The sequence below is a fragment of the Drosophila bipectinata genome, chromosome 2L, assembly GCF_030179905.1.
Source record: "Drosophila bipectinata strain 14024-0381.07 chromosome 2L, DbipHiC1v2, whole genome shotgun sequence".
NCBI lineage: Eukaryota > Metazoa > Arthropoda > Insecta > Diptera > Drosophilidae > Drosophila > Drosophila bipectinata.
In genome coordinates, this window is record NC_091736.1 from 18,704,799 (window position 1) to 18,724,530 (window position 19,732).

Consider the following 19,732-nt stretch of genomic DNA (forward strand, 5'->3'; position numbering starts at 1 on the left):
TCTACTCACTTGTTGTCATCCAGAACAGAGTTAAGGGCCTCTATCCACTCCGGGTCGATGCTGCCGTCGCAGACGATCCACGAATGCATGTGCGGAGGCTCCTGGTTGACGACCACTGCCGTGTGGGTGAGTACTCCGTCCTGCCACTGCCGCGTGTCCGCGTCCAGGCGGCCCAGCAGCTGCACGCGGCTCATGGACTTCGGGCTAATCGTGTGCACCCTGAGCTGCTGGTGGCCGCTGAGTGCCTGTCGGAGGAGGGCCATGACGGTGGACTTGCCGCACCCCGGCGGGCCCACCACCACCACGCCCATCCGCTTCTGTAGCTGCTCGTGCAGTTGGAGGGCCTTTTCCATTTGCCTCTCGCTCCGACAGAGTCCCAGCTGCCCGAAGGCGGCGGACAGAGACTGATGGAGAGCCGTTTCTGGGGCGGACGCACTGCCAATCTCGGGGAAGACATTCCGGAGCAGCATCTCAAATCGCAAGACGTCCTGGGGGGCTAACTTGGACATGGTGGAGGCACGCAGACATTGGACTACCACCGACATCTCGGCACTGGCATCGGAATCAGATGCCTCCTCGCCCGCCAGCCGCCCTCTAAGCCCCTCTCCGCACACCAGGAGCACTGTCTTTAGCTCCCGCAGTCCCCAGTCGTAGTGCCGCTGGGCGGAGAGCATCTTTCCGCACAAATCGAAGAGTTCCACGATGCGGGAAGCAATGGCAGACGCTGCAGCGAATCCCTCGACGAACAGCATAACCCGGGCGATTTCCCCCGGCTCCGGTTGCTGCATCACGATGGGCCGGAAAAGGGCCTGAATATTTCCAGGCAGCTTTTGGCGGCCACCGTACTCCGCTCCCGCCGGATTCAGGGTCACGAATATGCCACAGTGTTGGTTTAGTTGCACCTGGAGAGAAGGAGATTAGTGTCTTTATTTAAGAAAGAAGGTTTCTATTAAAGTGCCCTTCACTTCAATTGCCAATGAAGGCAATTTATGATTCCGGGATTGCCCAATTTCCACCTGCCTCCCAGAACATAACTCATCCTGCTCACCTGTCGCTCGCCAATCTGGACACTGCCTGACCGCTCCTTGAGGGCACTCTGGATGGGCTGGATTAGCATGGAGATGGATGAGAGGGTGGCCTCCTGCAGCCGGTTGAACTCGTCGAAGCAGCCCCAGGCTCCGCAACGGGCCAACCCGGTGAGGATGAGGCTCATCGATTCGGTGTCTACATTCTGCAAACAATTCATTGCATAATGACAAATAGCAGGGGGATTACTATGCACTCAGAGAAAGAATGGAAGTGCTTTAAAGGACTAAATCTAAAACTAATCAAATGTTATTATAATATACCAAAAAATATTATTATTTAAACTAAGGAAAAGAGCATGTATGTATTTAATTTAAGACGATTTTTTGGAGTATTTTTTACCTCGTCACAATTGAAAACCAACACCAGGCGACCCAGCATGGCACCCAGGGCTTTGACGCACTCCGTCTTGCCGGTGCCGGCGGGCCCAAAGGGATTACCTCCGAGGCCCATGTGCATGGCCTGTGTGAGGATGAGATAGCACCTGTGGGTCAACCTAGTGTGCACCAGCTTGCTGGCCTGGCCCAGGAACTCGTAGGCGTATTCAAATTCGGCGTATACCATGCGAACGCAAACTTGTCGATTGGCATTAGCCGCCGCCCCGGACGTCCTGTCCCCCCTGCCGAAGTAGTATCTGAGTTGACACAGCCAGTGCCAGTCGGTTGTGTGCACCACATTATTCTGCTGCAGCTGCTCCACCACGCCGGAGTAGTGCACCAAGTCGAGCAGGAGGGCCCTCAACTTGATGCTGATGAGGCTGCCGCTCTGGGATCTCTGTTTCATGGCGGCCAGGTGGTTGATTTCGTCCTTTAATTGTTGTCGCAGCTTGGGCAGGGACATGCCCCCTATGGCCTGCTCCGTCTGGCGGGTGAAGTGAAGTGCTCTGGCCGTGGCCAGGACCTGGCTGGCATAGTTTTGCAGGATTTTCTCGGTGAGGTTGTCGCTTCCTCCTGTTGTGCTAGTATAGCACTCATGGATTTGGTCCCGAAGAGTGTCTTGTACGACGGTCACCAGTTGATTGAGCCAGTGCTGATTGTAAGGAGGAGTTATTAGAGACTAGAAACTAATCAGGATAACAACTCACCTCTATGTCGCCTTTCATCTCCACCGGCTGCCCCAGTTTCAGCTCATCGCCCTCGGCACTGTGAACCGCCATGATGCTGTAAATTTGGCCTTCCGAAGGATTATCCCCCGTCTGCCGGATGCTGAGACTGTGGCAGCCGGGGAAGAGCTTGCGGATGTGCCGCTGGATGACATCCGCGTCCCTACTTGCCTGGCCCAGCAGCTCGAGCAGATCGTCGTCGCCCAGGAAGTAGAAGCGTGGGAACGAGTTGCGCTTGTCCTGCGGAAATAGATTCATGGATTAGGGATTTTTAATTCGAAAATGCACTCACAGTTATGTAGCTCAGCAGGTTCTGTTGGCACCTGGCCAGCTGCGTCTCCAGCGAGTTCACGATGGTGGCTATGTTGTTGATCTTGGTCAGCGAGGTCACTCGCGGGTCCTGCTCTATTTCGCGCATCACGAACCGAAAGTCTTTGTCAATGCGCTTGAACAAGGCCTGCTCCTGCTGCAGTGTTCCAGACCCGAAAACAGGCTCCAGGTATACCCAACTGCAAAGAAGATTAGATATTTCGTTATTGGATAATGCATATCCTGCAAATCCTACCGCCTCTGGGAGTGGTTCAAGCTGCTGAGAAGAGCGTCCAGAGTATTCAGACGGCTCTCCCAGAGTTCCGCCTGATCCGAAAAGCTGTCGAAGGCTGCCGAGTTCTTGGCGGACTGCAGCAACGACTGGTTGTCCCCGATCTTGTTGAGCACCTCCTGGTAGTCCTTGATGAGGGACACACTCTGCCCGGAGGCATCCGTTCGAGTGATCAGCTTAAGCTGAGCAGTCACCGACCACTGGTCCAGTTCGATCAGAGCCTGCCTCACAATCTGCTCGCTGGCAGCCTGGCGCACGATGTTCCCAATCTCTGAGGCTGCTGATTGCAGTGCTTCCATGTCCTGCAGAATGTCCTGCAGGAGAATTGAGTGCAGAGGCTTGGACTGCTGGTGGTTCAGCAGCTGGAAGATCCTGGCCCAGTGGCGCTCACTCAAGGCATCCGACTGGAGCTGTTGGAGAAGCGGCAGAGAGGATTGCAGCTGCTCCACCTGCTGACGGATCCTCTTAGAGGGCAGGTCAATGGAGGCGTGGACGGAGCCCTCCCACTTGGCTATGAACTCGTTCAGGACATAGGGGCGGCGGCGATAAATGGCCCACTCCTCCTTGAGGATGGGCTGCAGCTCGGTGAGGAAACTGTCGTAGACCTGCCACTGCTTCGACTGACGCTCCATTTGATCCTCGATTTCCGTGAAAGGCAGCAGCATCTCCGACGGAAACTCCATGTTGAACTTGGAGCACTCCTCCAGAAGCTGCTTCTTCTTCTCCTGCAGCTGCTGCCAGTGGAGACGCCGCTCCTTGAACACCTCCAGGCCGGCATTCTCATTGGCCTCCAGTTCAGCTATAGTCGACTCCCAGCGGAGCAGAAACTTTTCCGCCTCGTTCTTAAGGTTCTGGAGCTGGGTCTCTGCCTGGTTCTTGATCATGTCCACCTGCCGCTGGAGGATAACAGCGTGGTTTTCGAGCAGGGGCTGAAGCTGCTCCCACTGCTGCAGGATCGCCGAGAGAGCGGTGACTCTTTCCTTGCACCATCCAGCCAGGCAGGCGTCCTTTCCTCGCACAGCGTCCAGGTTATTGGCGATCTGCGGCAGTTCGGTCATTATCTTTTCGTACTTCATCCCCGACTGACTGATACTGCCCTCATCCATGGGAACGTTTTGTAGGAACTGCAGAGCGCTCTGCAAGAACTCCTGGATCAGACTGACGTCCGCCAGGATTGAGGATCGCAAGCTGCTGGCCAGCGCCTCCCAGTAACGGCGGCTGATCATCTCTATCTCGGATCGCAGCGGCAGAACGTTGATTACAATGCAGTCGATGGACTCCTCGGCCTGCTGGATCTTGGCGAGTTGCTGACTAAAGTGCTTGCAGCCCTTGAAGTTCCGGTCCCAGTCGCCAGCCTCGTTCAGATGGATGCCACACAGCTGCTCCACGTCCACGCAGCCCAGAGCGATCCAGGGCAGCCATATGCTTTTGAAGTCCTCCAGCTTGTCGAACAACTCCGTGGCTCTTCTGTAGAGTGGCCCAAAGTGATGGCTATTCAGGGTGACCATCGACTTGAACAGGTCCTGGCTGTGTTCTGAGAGCCCGTGGAAGTTGCAGGGCCTCTCTATGAACCTCCTCAGCTGGCTGAAGTACAGATCCCGGATCTCCTCTACGGGAGGACTGTAGACGAGTTCGCGTTGTCGCAGTATTAGTTTTACATGTATGTCCGGCAGCTTATTGTTCATGTCGAGGAGGCCCAGTATATACTGGTACTCCAGGACCTTGTAAAGCTGGTGATCCCAGTGGAGCTTAAAGGCATCCAGGTGGGTGTATCCCTGGCGCTCCAGGGTAGCCACTAGTTCGCGCAAATGCCGCAGTTCGTCCTTCCAGATCTGGTTTTGTGTGAACAGATCGGTGGACATAAGCTTAACCACCTGGAAGATAAAAAAGAGGATATATTTATATGAAAACTGTTACTCTAAAAAGTGTAATTGTAGCTATTGTTTTCTCACCGTTCTCTTGGCCTGCTCGTGATATCCGCCCAAAAGTGTGTTGTCCGCCGATAGCTTGGAGACTGCCGCCTGCAGGATGTCGACGTAGCGCTGGACGGAGGTCTCGTCCTGCCAGGCCACAGTCTCGCTCTGTACTAGTCGCTGCAGTTCCAGGGCGTTTTTCAGCATGATCGGACGCTGGCAGGGAATCATCCTGTCTCCTATGGTGTTGTGAAATGTCGCGATTTGTTGTAGTCGTCGTGCGTAGCACATGTACTTGGCCGCATGGGTGGCAGCGGAACGCAGTTCCAGAGGAACGTTATATCCCAAATTCTCAAACTCTCGCACATCCTGGCAAAAGGTCACAAGCTTTGGATTGAAGGTCACGCGCATTAGCTGGCGGCCTTCTTTTTCGAATTTTACTACCGCCTGGTCGTCGCGAAGTCTGTCATGTAAGTTGGGTAAATTATTATACGTATAAGTAATATTTAGAGGCTTCTTCTTACCTTAGTTCTCCACTTTTCACAGCCGTCAGACATTGACCCGACCAGATCTCAAAGTTAGTTCGCAGCAGCGACTCTGTCTCCTCCTTGATCTCCTGCACCGCCTTGTTGATCTTGTCGAATCCTTCCCGGCCACTGATCAGGTGACTCACCTTCTCTATCTCCTGGATCTGGTGCTGCACAACCTTCAGCCAGCGACACTCATTGCAAATAACCGAGAGATGGCCTGTATCCGGCTCCATATTGGAGTCCACCATGGCCTGGCGCAAGTCCTGCAGCAGGATGTGCAGCGACTGAAGAAACTGCTCTCGCTCGATGGTGAGCAGCTCCAGAACAGCCGGGCGTTGGATGAGGGTTTCGTACTTGGAGAAGATGTAGATAACCTGCCGTGGGTTGCTCAGGTGATGGTGCAACTGGGCCTTGAGAGCGGCGGCGATTCTTTCGTCAATTGGCTGCAGGACCTGCTCAAAGTGCTGCAGAGCCTTGTGCCATTTGGACTGACCCAATGAGGATGTGTCGAAAATGTTAAAGTCTATAAAAGAAAGCAAGGTAAAAGGTTGATGATGTCTTTAAATTTTCAGAATAGACAGTTACCCGTAAACGGAGCCTGTTCCTGAAACATCTCCTGCAGCTCGTCATCGTCCAGCAGAGTAGCTATCTGCTTATACAACTGCTTAATACCACGAATCTCACTGAGACGCTCCTTGAACAGCTGGCCTCGCTTGGGGATGTGTGGATCTCCCAGCCAAGGATGCTTTAGGTAGTTCGGCCAGAACAGCCGTGTCAAGGAGTCGCAAAGCTGGACCCAGGCATCCACAGTGTCGATACTCTGGCTCATCAGGTTGTTTACGTGGCTAGAGTTCAGGCTCCAAATGTCCTCGGCCAGCAACTGCGCGAGGCAGACTTCGAGAAGCGTCTTTCCAATTATATCCAGGAGGTCTGTCATCCTTTGCTGTGGATAGTTGTAGGGCAGCCGCCAAAGCTCGTCCAGGTTGCTGTGGGCGTGGTCGAGGAACTCCTCAATGGTGCCGCTCGGACTGGCTCCGTCAATGGTGCTGTCGAAAATCGTAAGTATATGGCCATTGTTAAACACAGGAATGGTTTCCTTACCTAATCTGCTTCTCGATGTTCTCCAGGACTCCAATGAATACCTGTGCCGCCTCGCGGTCCAAACGGGAGCTCGACTTTTGGCCAAGTTTCTGCTTCCAGTACTTTATTTCATCCCGCAGACTTGTGATTCCTTAAAAATAAAAAGTGATTTGTAGGATACTATTTAATTAAGAAAACATGAGCTGAAAACCCACCGCTCTGAGGCAAGCCCAAGCTGGAACCCAAGTTCTGATGCAGGTTATCCAGAATCATACTCAGCTCCGGTCCATATTCGTTTCTCTATAAGTGGAGTTAGAAGTAGTTAGAAAAATTCCTAGGTAGCAACATGAATATATTGAAAAAAACCATCCAATTTGCGAGGGAAAGTGTAATTGACAAAATGAAATTGCAGACTGGATTGAATTATGCGCAAATGCGATTAAAACTGCACTCAGTGTAACGGCGAGAAGCCCGTAAGGACTTTAAGGCGGGTAAGGGAATTACGCAGGTACTGGACTTCACACATGCAGCTTCAAACTTACCCGGGCAGAATTTGCAGAGGGCGAGAATACCCGGGAAACGGAATTGTAAATCGACTTGACCATTCCGCCTTCCAGGGTTAAAATGCCAAGCAGGGGCTCCGAGGCCATTCCGTCCTCCCGATTGTGATGCCCCACCTGAGGCACCTTGTAGAAAAGCAGGGAGAGCTCCTCATTGGGTATGCGGTGGTGGAATCGGATTTTGCCATCCGATTTGCTGTGCACCGCCGATATGACGGTGTGTTCCTCCTGTTCCAGGAACTCCAAAATCATGGCCGTCTGTTCGTCCAGCTCGGCGCCCGGCAAACGGGCCGAGAAGTATTCCACTAATAGGATAGTGAAGTTCTTGATACATTAGGACTTGATAGGAAGTTTAATCCTTACCCGAGGTATTTATTATGAATTTTGTACGCTGGGTCATCTTGTTTCAGGTTTTTTCAAGCCACTTCACTTCTGGTAAACTTTCAGTTTTAAGCAAACTCTTTCACTTTTTCGAGAAGCAAACTATTTGTTGTCCTTTTAGGTTGCCAGGGACAACCAAAGTACAAGGTTGCCCTACAGGGGTGGATTTCTACACAGCAAAAGGATAGTTGGTTAGTTTAGGGTGAAATAAGTACTCTTAGTTAGGAACTGATTTCTCTGATTCTACAAATAATATTACTTTGTTTCCATAACTAAAATCTAAAAATAAAGCAACCCCTTTTATTCTCTAGGTGTGAGTTAGTTTCTGTTACTAAGTCGGTTGTTGTGTTGGGTGTTATTTTTTTCCTTGCACCTGTTGTTTGCCTTTCGGCCACTGACACGTGTTCCAGTTGCCATGGCTTGTACGTGGCAATGGGTGGGGTATGATTGTAGGGGGCTTGTGTTTGCTTTTGTCCAGTTTTCATGCATCCCCTGGCACTACATCAGTTCACTCTCAGCTCGTGCTAATGAAACGGAGCACTCGACTGGGAGACTGCACTAAAAATGCCTCAGCAGGTTTATATCATTTGAATGTCCATTAATTGAATTGTGCTGGCGTGCACAAATAGTGTCTTTTGCCGGACAGGTGCGACGAACACGAGGGATGACTCAAAGGACACACCGGGAACCGAAAACTTAGCACACGGAAGACAGGACACGACACGGAGTGACAGGATTCAGGTTTATGACTTTGCCAAAGCTGTAACAACTCAATATTGGAGGGGCAGCTGCTACTCTGACGTGCTCGTTGGGATTAGATTCAGTTTTTAAAACACTTCTTGGGGGTTAAATGGGTCTGAAGAGATTCCTTTAAAGCCAAAAAGGCTTTAAAGCGTTGGATATATCATAGCTTCTTCTTTAAACAAAAGGTATTCTAGCTACCTTGATATTTGCATTGCCTATTCAATTGTTAACCATTCATTTTACATATCCCTCCCTGACTTTGCCAGAACTTCAGTGACTTCTAATCGCATTTTCGTTGAGCCCTGGGATTCAAGTTGCGCCCCAAGTTTCTCCGAAATTTAGTTAGGCCAAGTTAGTCGGTAAACTATGAGCTAGGCTACCGCATATCCCCATAAAGGACACGAGGGAGCTGCTCACAGAATTTAATAACCGGTGCAGGCCGGGTGCTTGAGTGGTTTCAGTGGGTGGCTTCGAGAAAAGCCAAAGCCGGAGCCCAACGCCCAAGCTGTCTGCATGTGTTTGATGCAGCCAAAACCGAAATGTTTGCCTTTCCCCTTGCCTAGTGTTTGGAATCAAACAAAGTTTCCCGGCAAAAACTAGGGATTCCCTTAGCCCCCTAAAAAAGTGCGGTGTTTTCCTTTTCATCCTTTTTTCGGAGGAGTATGCCGGAGTGAGTGCTTCAACTCCGGGAACTGTCAACACTCGAATTGCTGTGCCAGCCGTCAACCATTTAAGCAAATTAACTGTGTAATTAAATTCTGCAGCATTGCTTTCTTCCTGTCTCCTGCTTTCTTTTCATCTGCAGTCCTAGTAACAAAGGCTGAGAAAGGGTGTCCTTTTTGGGTTAAGGGGTTTCCAGTGTGTTCAGTAAAACCCCCCTTTGGCCTAAAGTAATTGTGATATATTCCGCTGGAATTTATGATTTGCAGCTCATTTGCGCTTTTAGTTCTAGAAGTTTGCTTCTGGGATCACTAATTGGCCATTTAGGAAAACAGATCCTCGTATATTTCATGACAAATGCCTAAAAGTAGATACTAACATATTAAACACTGATTTGGCTGGTGTCCTTTTGGGTTGATTTAACATAATAGTCCTGATTGCCGGCGGCTGATGGCGATTTATGGGCTCATGCGATTTTTATGCGGCTGCCGGAGTTGTCAACTACTCGCACTGGCATCGATAATATTTTATGCGCTTCTGGTTTTCTTTTTATTGCCTTCGATTACGAGACAGTTTTCTCGGGGGAAACAGATCCAGAGGCAAGACAATGGGAGGGTATTTTTAGTGCTGGCTAGGCCAACAATTTATGGTTTATGGATTTTGTCAAATTACATGTTATTCTTGTATCTTTTCTGTAGCTTTTGCGTCTTCTGTGTTTTCGGGGACAATCTTTTGTCTTTGTGGGCCAGGGGGGACAATGAATTGTCAACACATTCAAGGCGTTTGCATTACAAACGAGAAAATGCCAAAAATGGTTAGCATGTGAGCCTGGGCATTTTGCATTCAAATTGCTCTTTGATGTCCTGCTCATTGTTTATTTGTTTACTCTCCCTTTCTGTTTTTATCCATAAAAATACATCAATGTGTAAATTTTTATCGCCCTCGAGCAGAGAGACCATAAAGTGGAAATTATATCGAAGATTATGATTGTTATGGGTTCTACGACAAGGAATTTATTGATGTCCAGGCCAATAGATAAATATAAATTGAAAACAGAGCAGCAGTCACAGGTTGTGTTTCAGACGGATATGCAAATATCCTTGTATCTGGTAATTGCCAATAAATGTGTGTAATCCTCGAGATACTCAAGGGCCATGAATAGACAGATGTTCGGGACTGGGACTGTATGTTTCAAGAATGGCGAGAAAGACTTAACAAGTTTATACATTTTGTTCTTTATTGTAAAAAGTTTAGATTGTGGTATTCATGAAATTTTTGTTTTACAGAGTGTACATACAAACTAATTGCTTAAAAACATAAACGAGTAATTTGCCAAAAACAAATAACTTCAGGCGGCTTCTGCGGAAAACTAGGAAAAGGAAGCACAATACCATGACAACTATCTATGAAGCATCATTGATTTTGAAAACAGGTGGGGGAGATGGGAATCTCAGAAAAAGTAGGTAAAGTTGTTCCAATGGATTGTGGGTGGGTGTTTCTGTGATTGTAAACAATGAATATGCATGACTTGCCATGAGCATGTCGTATATGCCACAACTAGACAACAGACCGGCAGACAGCAATGCAACTTCAATTTGCCAAAGTGATATTCCAGCTGGCAGAAGCAAAAAATCAACTGCTGAAAGATAGGAAGCCCTTCGAATGGAATTCTCCTCGATTGAAGAGCTCAACTTTGATTAATTAATGCCGTCGATAGGCGGATGACAACTGCAGGAGTCCTCCTCCTGGGAGCGGAAAAAGTCTCCGGCTCCTCGAAAGTTAAGAGCAGCTTAACCCGTTCCAATTTCAAATGTTTGCAAAGCAGGCTACATGCATAAGAAGAGCATTTTTTTTGGCTCAGCTCATCGAATGGCAGCAGATACTGTATCTGGTCTCAGAATCTGCAACTGCTCAGTGTGTGTTGCATAATCTGGCAATTAGTAAATGTCAAATTCCCGGCTTCTACTCGCATTGAACGTCTGAATTTACAGCCTGCGAATCGCAGCGATATATCATCGGGCGGTCCAAGGAGACAGCGCCAGTAAATAGGCAACGGAAATTGCAGCAACGCATGTGATTATGTTGTCTGTGCCACCGGGGAATGCCTGGGCGTTCACACATGTGCATAACTTACATTATTATGCACCCACGTATATAAACACATACAAGTGCACGGGCGCACTTATAATGTCTGCAAGTGTGTGGGTGAAGCAGTCCTTGGCTTGATTAAAAGCCTTGTCCCAGCGATGAATTGTTGCAGGATACTTTGGGGCTCCTTGGGAGCAACTGTCGTCCTTTAAGGTGGGCCGTGTTTCAAGTTTAGTCTGCCCGGAGAGTGCCCTCTTATATAAAACTGCTCCCTTAACTTTAATGAACGCTTTTGACTGAGCGGAAATATTTCTGTGAGAATTGAATGTGCCTTGAGAGATCCAAGTAGCTCGTGTGTTTTGTGAAAGCAATTGTTCATCATTAGAATTGTAAAGAGCATTCTGAGTCAGTATAAGGCAGTAAAAAGAAAATCGTCAAAAAAAATTTAAAATGGAATTCGAAAAATGTCTTCCACTGGTGGAGGCCATTTTCAAAGACTTAAAAGCTTTTAAGCTGCAGATCAAAACCAAAGTTTTCAAAATAAGCGAATGTAACCAGATTCGCCAAGGAATAAACAATATGCGAACCGATTACGACCACTGGTTGGCAATTTTAGGGGGAATAAGGAATAAGCTGAATGCTGAATTGGATGTCTGGGAAAGGGCCCTGGCAATGATTGACACCATGTTGGAGGAAAATAAGCTGAAGGTAGAAATCTCCGATGGCGGTTGCGAAATGTACATTAAGTTGACCCGAGAACTGAAGGACACTCTATTTGTAAATGTGGATCTAAAAGAGGGACTTGAAAACGTCCCCCTGCCAAAAGCAAAGGTCTGGATCGAAAAGAAAATCGTTGCAATAAACAACTCGCTAAAAACGATGGAGCAAGATCGGGAATACATTGAAGAGCAAAAAGCACATATCTTCATGTTGGAGAAATGCATGGAGGAAAAGTTGAAAACAATTAGACAATTAGACAAAAAGCCTGAACCCATAGAGCAGAAGTTAGATAACAGCGAATATAAGATAATTGAGAACTTAGAAGATGACACAAAACACATAACAAAAATTAAGTCTACTATATCACATCAGGATTCCAGCATGAAGTCCTATGGCAAAGACAGGGAGATTATTGATCTTCCGGAGGAAATAAATTATCTTTTAGTTAAGTTTCCTAACGAAAATCAAACAGAAAATAGTGAATCCCGAGGCAATCAAGGAGTAGATAAGTATCCGTGTGAAGATGAACCGATATTGCAGGATTGTGAACCTAAAGAAACTCAAACAGTCGATAAGTGTGAAGATGAAGCGATTTTGCAAGATCATAATTCAATGGAAGAGAAAGTCATTAACAACAGTGAGGTCAATGTTCTTCAAAAGGAAACCATTGAGCTTTTAGTTGAGTTCCCTAACTCAAATAAAACTGAAAATAGAGATCCAAAAGAAAATCAAGAATTGGAGATGAATCTGTGTAAAGGTTTACCTATGTTGCAGGATCGTGAACCTGAAGAAACTCAAACAGTCGAGAAGTACCCGTGTGAAGATAATGCAATTTTGCGGGATCATAATTACATTGAAGAGAAAGTCATCAACAATAGTGAGAACAATAATTTTCAAGAGGAAAAAATTAAACTTTTCCCTAACTCAAATAAATTTGAAAATAGAGAGCCAACAGGAAATCAAGGAGTGGAGAAGAATTTGTGTGAAGATGAATCGATTTTGCGGGATCATGAACCCAAAGGCAATCAATCAGTTGAGAATCCGTATGAAGATAAACCTGAAGTGGTGTATCGTGATAGCAGTGAAACTTACAATGATATCACTGATATATCAAAGCAAGTAAGGGAAGATTCTTTTAAGATAATAAATGAGTATCGTAAACCCAAAGAAAACCCATGTAAAGATGAACCTATGTTGCACGATCGTGAACCAAAAAAAACTCAAACAGTCGATAAGTACCCGTGTGAAGATAATGCAATTTTGCGGGATCATAATTCCAATTCCAATTTTCAAGACGAAAAAATTAAGCTTTTAGTTGAATTGCCTAACTCGAATAAAACTGAAAATAGGGAGCCCTACGCTCATCAAGAATTGAAAATGAATCTGAGTGAAGATGAATCGATATGGCAGGATCGTGAACCCGAATCCAAGGGCAATCAAGGAATTGAGAATCGGCGTCGAAATAATCCTAAACTAGAGCATATCATTAAAATGAATGAAATCAACAACATCAGGTACAATAATCTTCGAAGGGAAATAAGGAACATTTTTCATGACTTTCCCAACTATAAACCAACTGAATATTGTGAATTCAAAGAAGACCAAGGAGTAGATAAGAATCCGTTTGAAGATGAACCTATACTGCAGGATCGTGAACCCGAATCCAAGGGCAATCAAGGAGTTGAGAATCCGTGTGCAGATAATGCTGATTATTGGAATATCATTAAAATGAATGAAATCAACAGCATGAATGATCTTCGAAGGGATATAAGGGACATTTTTCTTAAATTCCATAGAACAACTGAATATTGTTATGTCAAAGGAAACCAAGGAGTAGATAAGAATCCGTTTGAAGATGAACCTATATTGCAGGATCGTGAACCCGAATCCAAGGGCAATCAAGGAGTATACAATCCGTGTGAAGATAAACCGAAATTGGGGTATGGTTATGTCATTGAGAATAAAACAGTCAACTACAGTAAGATCAATGATCTTCGAACGGAAATAAAAGATCTTTTAGCTAAGTTTCCTAGCTTAAAAAAAACTGAATATAGTGCACCCCAAGAAAACCTAGAAGAGAATAATTCGTGTGAAAAGAAAACGGGTGGAAGAACGTTCCCAAACTCTGTAAAAGCTGAAAACAGTGATCACAATGGCAAACAAGAAGGCTTTTTAAATTCGAAAGTTATTAATGTTAATGTTTACCGTGAGACACTTCATGAAACACTTAATGAGACACTAAATGAAACACTTAATGAGACAATTAATGAGACTATTAATGAAACTCTCAATACGACTGGAAATGAGACAGTCTACTATGATGCCAAAGAATGCCAAGACACAGATTCTAGAGAGGATACCGATATCATGCAAACTATTTCTCTATTAAAAAATGTTCATATTAGCTGTTAAATTGTACTTAAACTTTTGATTTGGAGCGTCAACTGTTAAAAAATTGTTAATTGAAAATTGTTAAAATTGGATGTTAAATAAAACTTGTTTCTATTTGTTATTCTTTTCGTTTTCCTGGTGAATGGTATTCACCATCTTGTTAGACAGTAAAGTCCCTATGCTACCCTCTTGAATAATTAAACATAATTAGCAACTATTAACCAGAGCTCTACCCTTGAGGGCCAGAACCGACTGCAAAGCGCCAGTCTGACATACACAGTTGGCCAGCTCAGGGGCATCCCGGGCAAATCAAAGCGAATCAACAGCACAATGGGCTGGAGTGACGAGGCAGGGGGTCGAAAGGATACAAGCGGTGGGCAGGACCCTAATAAGTCAACTGCAATGCATAAATTTGGAAGCAGCAGCAGCAGGCTTAGGTCAGGTGGCAAACCCAAACACAAATCCAAAACCCAAATCGTAGGCCCGGCCAAGTGTTTGCCGTTTTCGACTTTGGCAAATAGCCCAGGGAACTGGACAAGGGAAACAGGGCAGAGGGCAAACCATAGCTGTGTTCAAGGAATTTCCTGATTGACAATGTGGTCCTGCTCGGAGCCGCCCACTTTTGTCGCCTTCGTCGTTGGTCAAGAGCAAATTTGGCAATATAACAACGCTTTAACCTTTGACAGGCAGTTAGCATTTCGAATGTTACCAATTTCCGAGCCAACCTTCGATTCTAACATTAAAACTGATTACCCCAGCAATTTGGCTAATAGATTGTTAATGGCAAAGGATGTTGGGCCTAATTTGTGAAATAAGGAGGTTCATGTTCAAACTGGGGAGTTTGAGTATTCAATTCGGCACAAAAAGCGGAGATCCCGTAAATTTGATGGCTTTTCATTGAAGCGTATTTCGAACCAAACAAGAAGTGACAGTTGTGGAGAAAATTAATACAAATGACAATTTCCGCCTCGCCTTAGGCTTTTCTCAATTGTCGTCGTACGATGCTAATCGTGTAATCCTTTTTAAATGATTGCACAAACAAACGGATATTAATATCATAAACAATTTACACAACCAACTACCCAGCCCTCCCACAAACACTCCGACATTGTAATTCTGTTTACTGCTTGAGGTTATTTAATATTCAATTTTCGGCTCTCGTTTTGGGCCCAAGTCCTGGGCACCTCATAAAATACGGAAAAACTCATAAAACCCAACGCAAACATATTTTAATCTGCACATGGGGAAGTGCTGCCAAAAATGAATAACATGGCGGAGCACGAAAGCCTGAGAGCCGGCTCCATGGATGTTTTACAAGAATTTTGTAAATACAAAATTGCATACATTTTATTGAGTTCCGCTTAGGCGGATTTGGGGATGCACACTTTGTCACATTTTTAAAATGCCATCACATAAATAACTAAAGCTATTTCTGCGTACATTTATTTGAAATAACAGAAGAAATGAAAATTAAGGACATGTAGCTATGCCTTTTATTTCAAAGGATTAGAAAAGTATTTGCTTTGGAACATGTTCTACCGACTCAGTATAAAAACACACCTCAAGCAATCAACAGTATTGCTTAAAAATATCAACACATAAAAATTCAAAATAGTTTTAAATATGGCTTTGGAGCAAATTAGTGGCATGAACAAGTGGCCGTTTATGAAGAGCCGCGGAGCCCTAGTCCTGGAAAAGGCTCGCGATGAGATCAAAAGAGCTTCGTGCAACATGGCAAACCCCCTCACCCTGATGGCTCCACCTTTCGACAGACCCGAGGAGACACTCAAGCATTTGGCGGCCATCGGCAAGGTGGACATGGACTTCCATCATGGCACCACCACTCTAGCATTCATCTACCAAGGCGGCATCGTGATGTGCGTGGACTCACGGGCCACGGCCGGGGGCTACATTGGATCACATGGCATGAAGAAGGTGGTGCCGATAAGTGACTACATGCTGAGCACCATAGCCGGGGGAGCAGCGGACTGCACCTACTGGGATCGTGTCCTCACCCGCGAGGTCCGCCTCTACGAGCTGCGGCACAAGCAGCGGATGTCAGTGAGGTCGGCCGCAAGATTTTTGGGGAACATCGGCTACCAGTACCGGGGAATGGGCCTTTCTATGAACATTATTTTGGCAGGTTGGACGGATGATGGCCCCAGCCTGGCTTACGTGGACTCCAATGGGCTGAGCGTAGTAGGGAAGCTCTTCGCCGCGGGCAGTGGCAGCAAGTGTGCTCTGGGGCTCCTGGACTCCGAGCATAGATACGAGATGAGCGACGAGGAAGCCTACGATCTGGCCTTTCGCGCGATCTATCACTCCTCGTCGCGGGACTCGTACACCGGCGGCGTGGTAAACTGCTACCACTTGAATAAGAAAAAATGGAAGCTTGTGGCCTCGAAAGACAGCGAGGAGCTACGCGAAGCCTTGGGCAGTCCTTCAAATACTGGTACTGATACTACTGATACTATTTATAATTTTGGTAAACGCTATGCGGGCATGGATGATGACGAGCAGGTATCTCCTAGGCCGAAAAGGAGGCGGACTGATTGAAGTAACTTGTTTACAAATTTTCTAATTTTGAAAGCGCATCATAATGCTCAGTAAATTGTTTCGTTTATTATCTAATTTGCTTACATGTTTTTGATTAGTGCGGACTCTGTTTACTTACGTTTTCACTCAATCAGGGCACGCTTCGCGGCTTTTCTCGAAAATGGCTAGTCGCTAATCATTTTGCGCTAAATTAAGTGTTCTAATGGAAGGTCCTGATTTGCCACACTTTTTTAATGCTGCCTGGGAGGGTCGGGATTCGCTGGCTCAGGAGGACACATAAAATAAGTAAATTGCCTCTTTTCTGGACACTGGCACAACAATTAAGTTAGCATTTAAGTCGAATAAAGGACAACGCCAGACAACGGAGAAGACAGAGTGGCAAAAGGGTTAGCACGAAAGTCTCGTTCTGCATAAATCAATGGCAACAGCATTATTTTGGGCATAGAAGTGGAAGGGCATGAGCGAAAAAGGTCAAATACTTGAGTTTTTTCCGGCCCGTCCTGGCCCAGGAGCACAACGGCAATAATAAACAAGAAAGTGTGAAATAAAGCCAAATGGACATAAAAATTTGTATGTCCTACAAGAGGAAGTAGTCGGCTGCGGAAAAGTATAAGGGAAAAATGCAGGCACAGCAATAAAACGCGGCGAATGCTTTTAATTTGAAATGCTGCGAGGACTGGACCAAAAGTACCTGAAACTCTTTATTCTTTTTGGATCCTCCTTCCCTTCCCCCTCTGAAACCCCGTAGGAGCTCCTTTTTTAAGTGATTTCCCAGGGATTGGGCCTGGGATCGCAAAAGGTGTGGGAGTACTTATAACGCTTGTGTGGATTACCAATCCCACGGGCACAATAAAATGCTTTATTTGCGAAAGTTCTGTGCATGAAAGACTAAAAAAATAACAACAAAATTTAAATAACTTATAGGTGAGCTTTTAAAGTTTTAGTTTAGGTATTTTAATTGGAATCATAGTTATGGTTGTATGGAAATATTAGTCAAGGTTGTTGAAGGACTGGGCTGTTAGTAGTACATGTTTTCACCTTCCATTTGTATGGCCAACAACTATTAGTCCGCCGCTCTTGTTATATGTGTCCTAGCCGTAATAAATGTTCCCATTGCCGGGCCATTTGGTTGTTTTGGTCCTTTTCTAAGCCGTTTTGAAGCAGGCAATAAATGTCAGCGCCTCGGCTGAACTGGGCATAAACTACAATGGCCAGCGGATACTTTATTTAACACTTGCATAAACTGACATGGCCGGATACATCCTTTCACTCCGCGGGCTTGTGTGGCGGGGACATAAAAAGTGCAGCATCCTCGCAGATGAATGAATGGCGAGGGCACGGGCGAATGGGAACACGTGCACACCTCGTTATTTCTATGGAAGGCAATCAAAACGGGTCCAGGAACCGGCACTCAAGTCTTAAAAAAGGTTGGAACAATAGAAATTTGTGGGATGCTAAAAACGAATAGCCGTTGGAGATAGCTGAAGCAAAAAAAAACAAGAAAGGAAAGCTAACTTCGGGCGGAGCCGAAGTTGATATACCCTTGCAGTTAAAACCGGATATATATCGCAAACATCGGATTTAGTTGGCCGATCCTTATGATTACATTATAATAAAACCAATTAATTAAATTACAAAATCTAAAAAAAAGTCCCAAGCTTCTATCGTCAAAAAAAACAAAGTTGTTATTTTTACTAAACACCAAATACCATTTCTGATCGTTCAGTTATATGGCAGCTATAAGATATAGTCGGCCGATCCTTATGAAATTTGGTAGGTTGGATCAACTGACCAAAAATAGAATCTGTATGGAATTCCAGCATTCTATCTTCAAAAACACGAAAGTTGGGTCATTTCCGATCGTTCAGTTATATGACAGCTATAGGATATAGTCGGCCGATCCTTATGAAATTTGGCACGTCGTATTGTTTTGCCAAAAATAGCTCTCATGTTAAATTAGAACTTTCTAACTCTAAAAACACCAAAGTTATACCATTTCCGATCAATCAGTTATATGGCAGCTATAGGATATAGTCGACCGATCCCGGTCGTTCCGACTTATATACTGCGTGCAAAGGAAAGAAGGGTGTGTGCAAAGTTTCAAGTCGATAGCTTTAAAACTGAGAGACTAGTTCGCGTAGAAACGGACAGACAGACAGACAGACGGACAGACGGACAGACGGACATGCTCATATCAACTCAGGAGGTGATCCTGATCAAGAATATATATACTTTATAGGGTCGGAGATGTCTCCTTCACTGCGTTGCACACTTTTGGACAAAATTATAATACCCTCTGCAAGGGTATAAAAATATTGTTAAACTCGAGAGCAGGGCGAGTGTGTTTTCAGGAGCGTTTTTAGAAGTTCTTCATGCTAAAATTGTACTCAACTGATTTTCAATTTCGATTCCCTTTATTCTGTTCCGTTTCAATCTATTTTGTTCCCAGTCCTAATGACATTGAATCTTCTCGTCTGCAGAGCTGCAAATGGATCCCTTAAATCTGAGAAAGCCGTCAACACTAAGCCATTGGATAGAAAGAGTCGTTGAGGGACTCTCTGGCTGGAGTGGAAAGCCAAAGCCAGACACAAGGAAAAATGGAGAAGTAAGATGTTTAAAAGTACCTCTGACTTCTGGAGTAAAAGCATTTATTTATTTATTTGTAGGGAGAGTTATAATGTTGGGTAAAAACTTTTGGAAAACTTTCAAGGTAAATATTTTATGAAGATGTGAAAAATAATGCTTTAAAATCATCTTTCCCAAGACTCTTTCTAAGAAATAATCTAGGTTACATAGGTTTTTCTTCAGTGTGGTACTGACACGCCCACTGAAAGGAAGCGCCTTTGGCTAGAAGGGCATAAAAAAATATTATGTCAATAGATAAAAGTCAAAGTGGAGACGACAGACAGCGAAGACAACTCCGTGGATAACAAACAGCAAACATTGGCCAAATGTCGCGTGTTCAATTGTGCAGGCCCAGCCTCCTCTTTCCTGGCTTCCAGCACCCCCTTTTGCCGCCCATGAATTACCAACTCCCCCGCGCCCCGCGAACCGCTGTCAGTGTTTATTTTATTGATGTCGCTACCGCTGCCTTGGCTTTCGAGCCCGAGGAAACCATGACAAAGTCATCAGTGGGTGGCCAGTGGCGGGAGGCAGCAGGCGGCAGAGGACAACGGGTCCTTCCTTGTTTTACGAGCAACGAACCGGCCATAATTGTGCATTCGCAGTCACAGTCATAGCCACATTCGCATTCGGCTTGCTTATTATAGGCCCGTGGAATGGCCCCCGCCACACTCCCGCTGTTTCTGGTAATTTGCAAG

At 45.7% G+C, this 19,732-nt stretch overlaps 3 protein-coding genes across 3 annotated transcripts; 1 reads left to right on the forward strand and 2 right to left on the reverse strand.

Moving 5' to 3' along the window:
* Positions 1–5: 5 nt before the first annotated feature.
* LOC138925764 (cytoplasmic dynein 2 heavy chain 1-like) lies at positions 6–2,487 on the reverse strand. Its single transcript, XM_070277057.1, has 4 exons — positions 2,171–2,487; positions 1,429–2,115; positions 1,049–1,231; positions 6–902 (listed from the first exon to the last, which is right to left on the reverse strand). The coding sequence occupies exons 1-4, from the start codon at positions 2,444–2,446 to the stop codon at positions 6–8; spliced, it is 2,043 nt and encodes a 680-aa protein (XP_070133158.1). The 5' UTR covers positions 2,447–2,487.
* Positions 2,460–7,272, reverse strand: LOC108132351 (dynein cytoplasmic heavy chain beethoven). The gene is made up of 9 exons (XM_017251739.3): positions 7,236–7,272; positions 6,855–7,177; positions 6,528–6,612; positions 6,334–6,463; positions 5,818–6,278; positions 5,227–5,755; positions 4,742–5,165; positions 2,754–4,663; positions 2,460–2,697 (listed from the first exon to the last, which is right to left on the reverse strand). Exons 1-9 carry the CDS (start codon positions 7,270–7,272, stop codon positions 2,460–2,462), a joined length of 4,137 nt encoding a protein of 1,378 aa, XP_017107228.3.
* An 8,113-nt stretch (positions 7,273–15,385) lies between these two features.
* Prosbeta5R2 (Proteasome beta5 subunit-related 2) lies at positions 15,386–16,480 on the forward strand. Its single transcript, XM_017251594.3, has one exon. It carries the CDS (start codon positions 15,480–15,482, stop codon positions 16,410–16,412), a length of 933 nt encoding a protein of 310 aa, XP_017107083.2. The 5' UTR covers positions 15,386–15,479; the 3' UTR covers positions 16,413–16,480.
* The last annotated feature ends 3,252 nt before the right edge of the window (positions 16,481–19,732 follow it).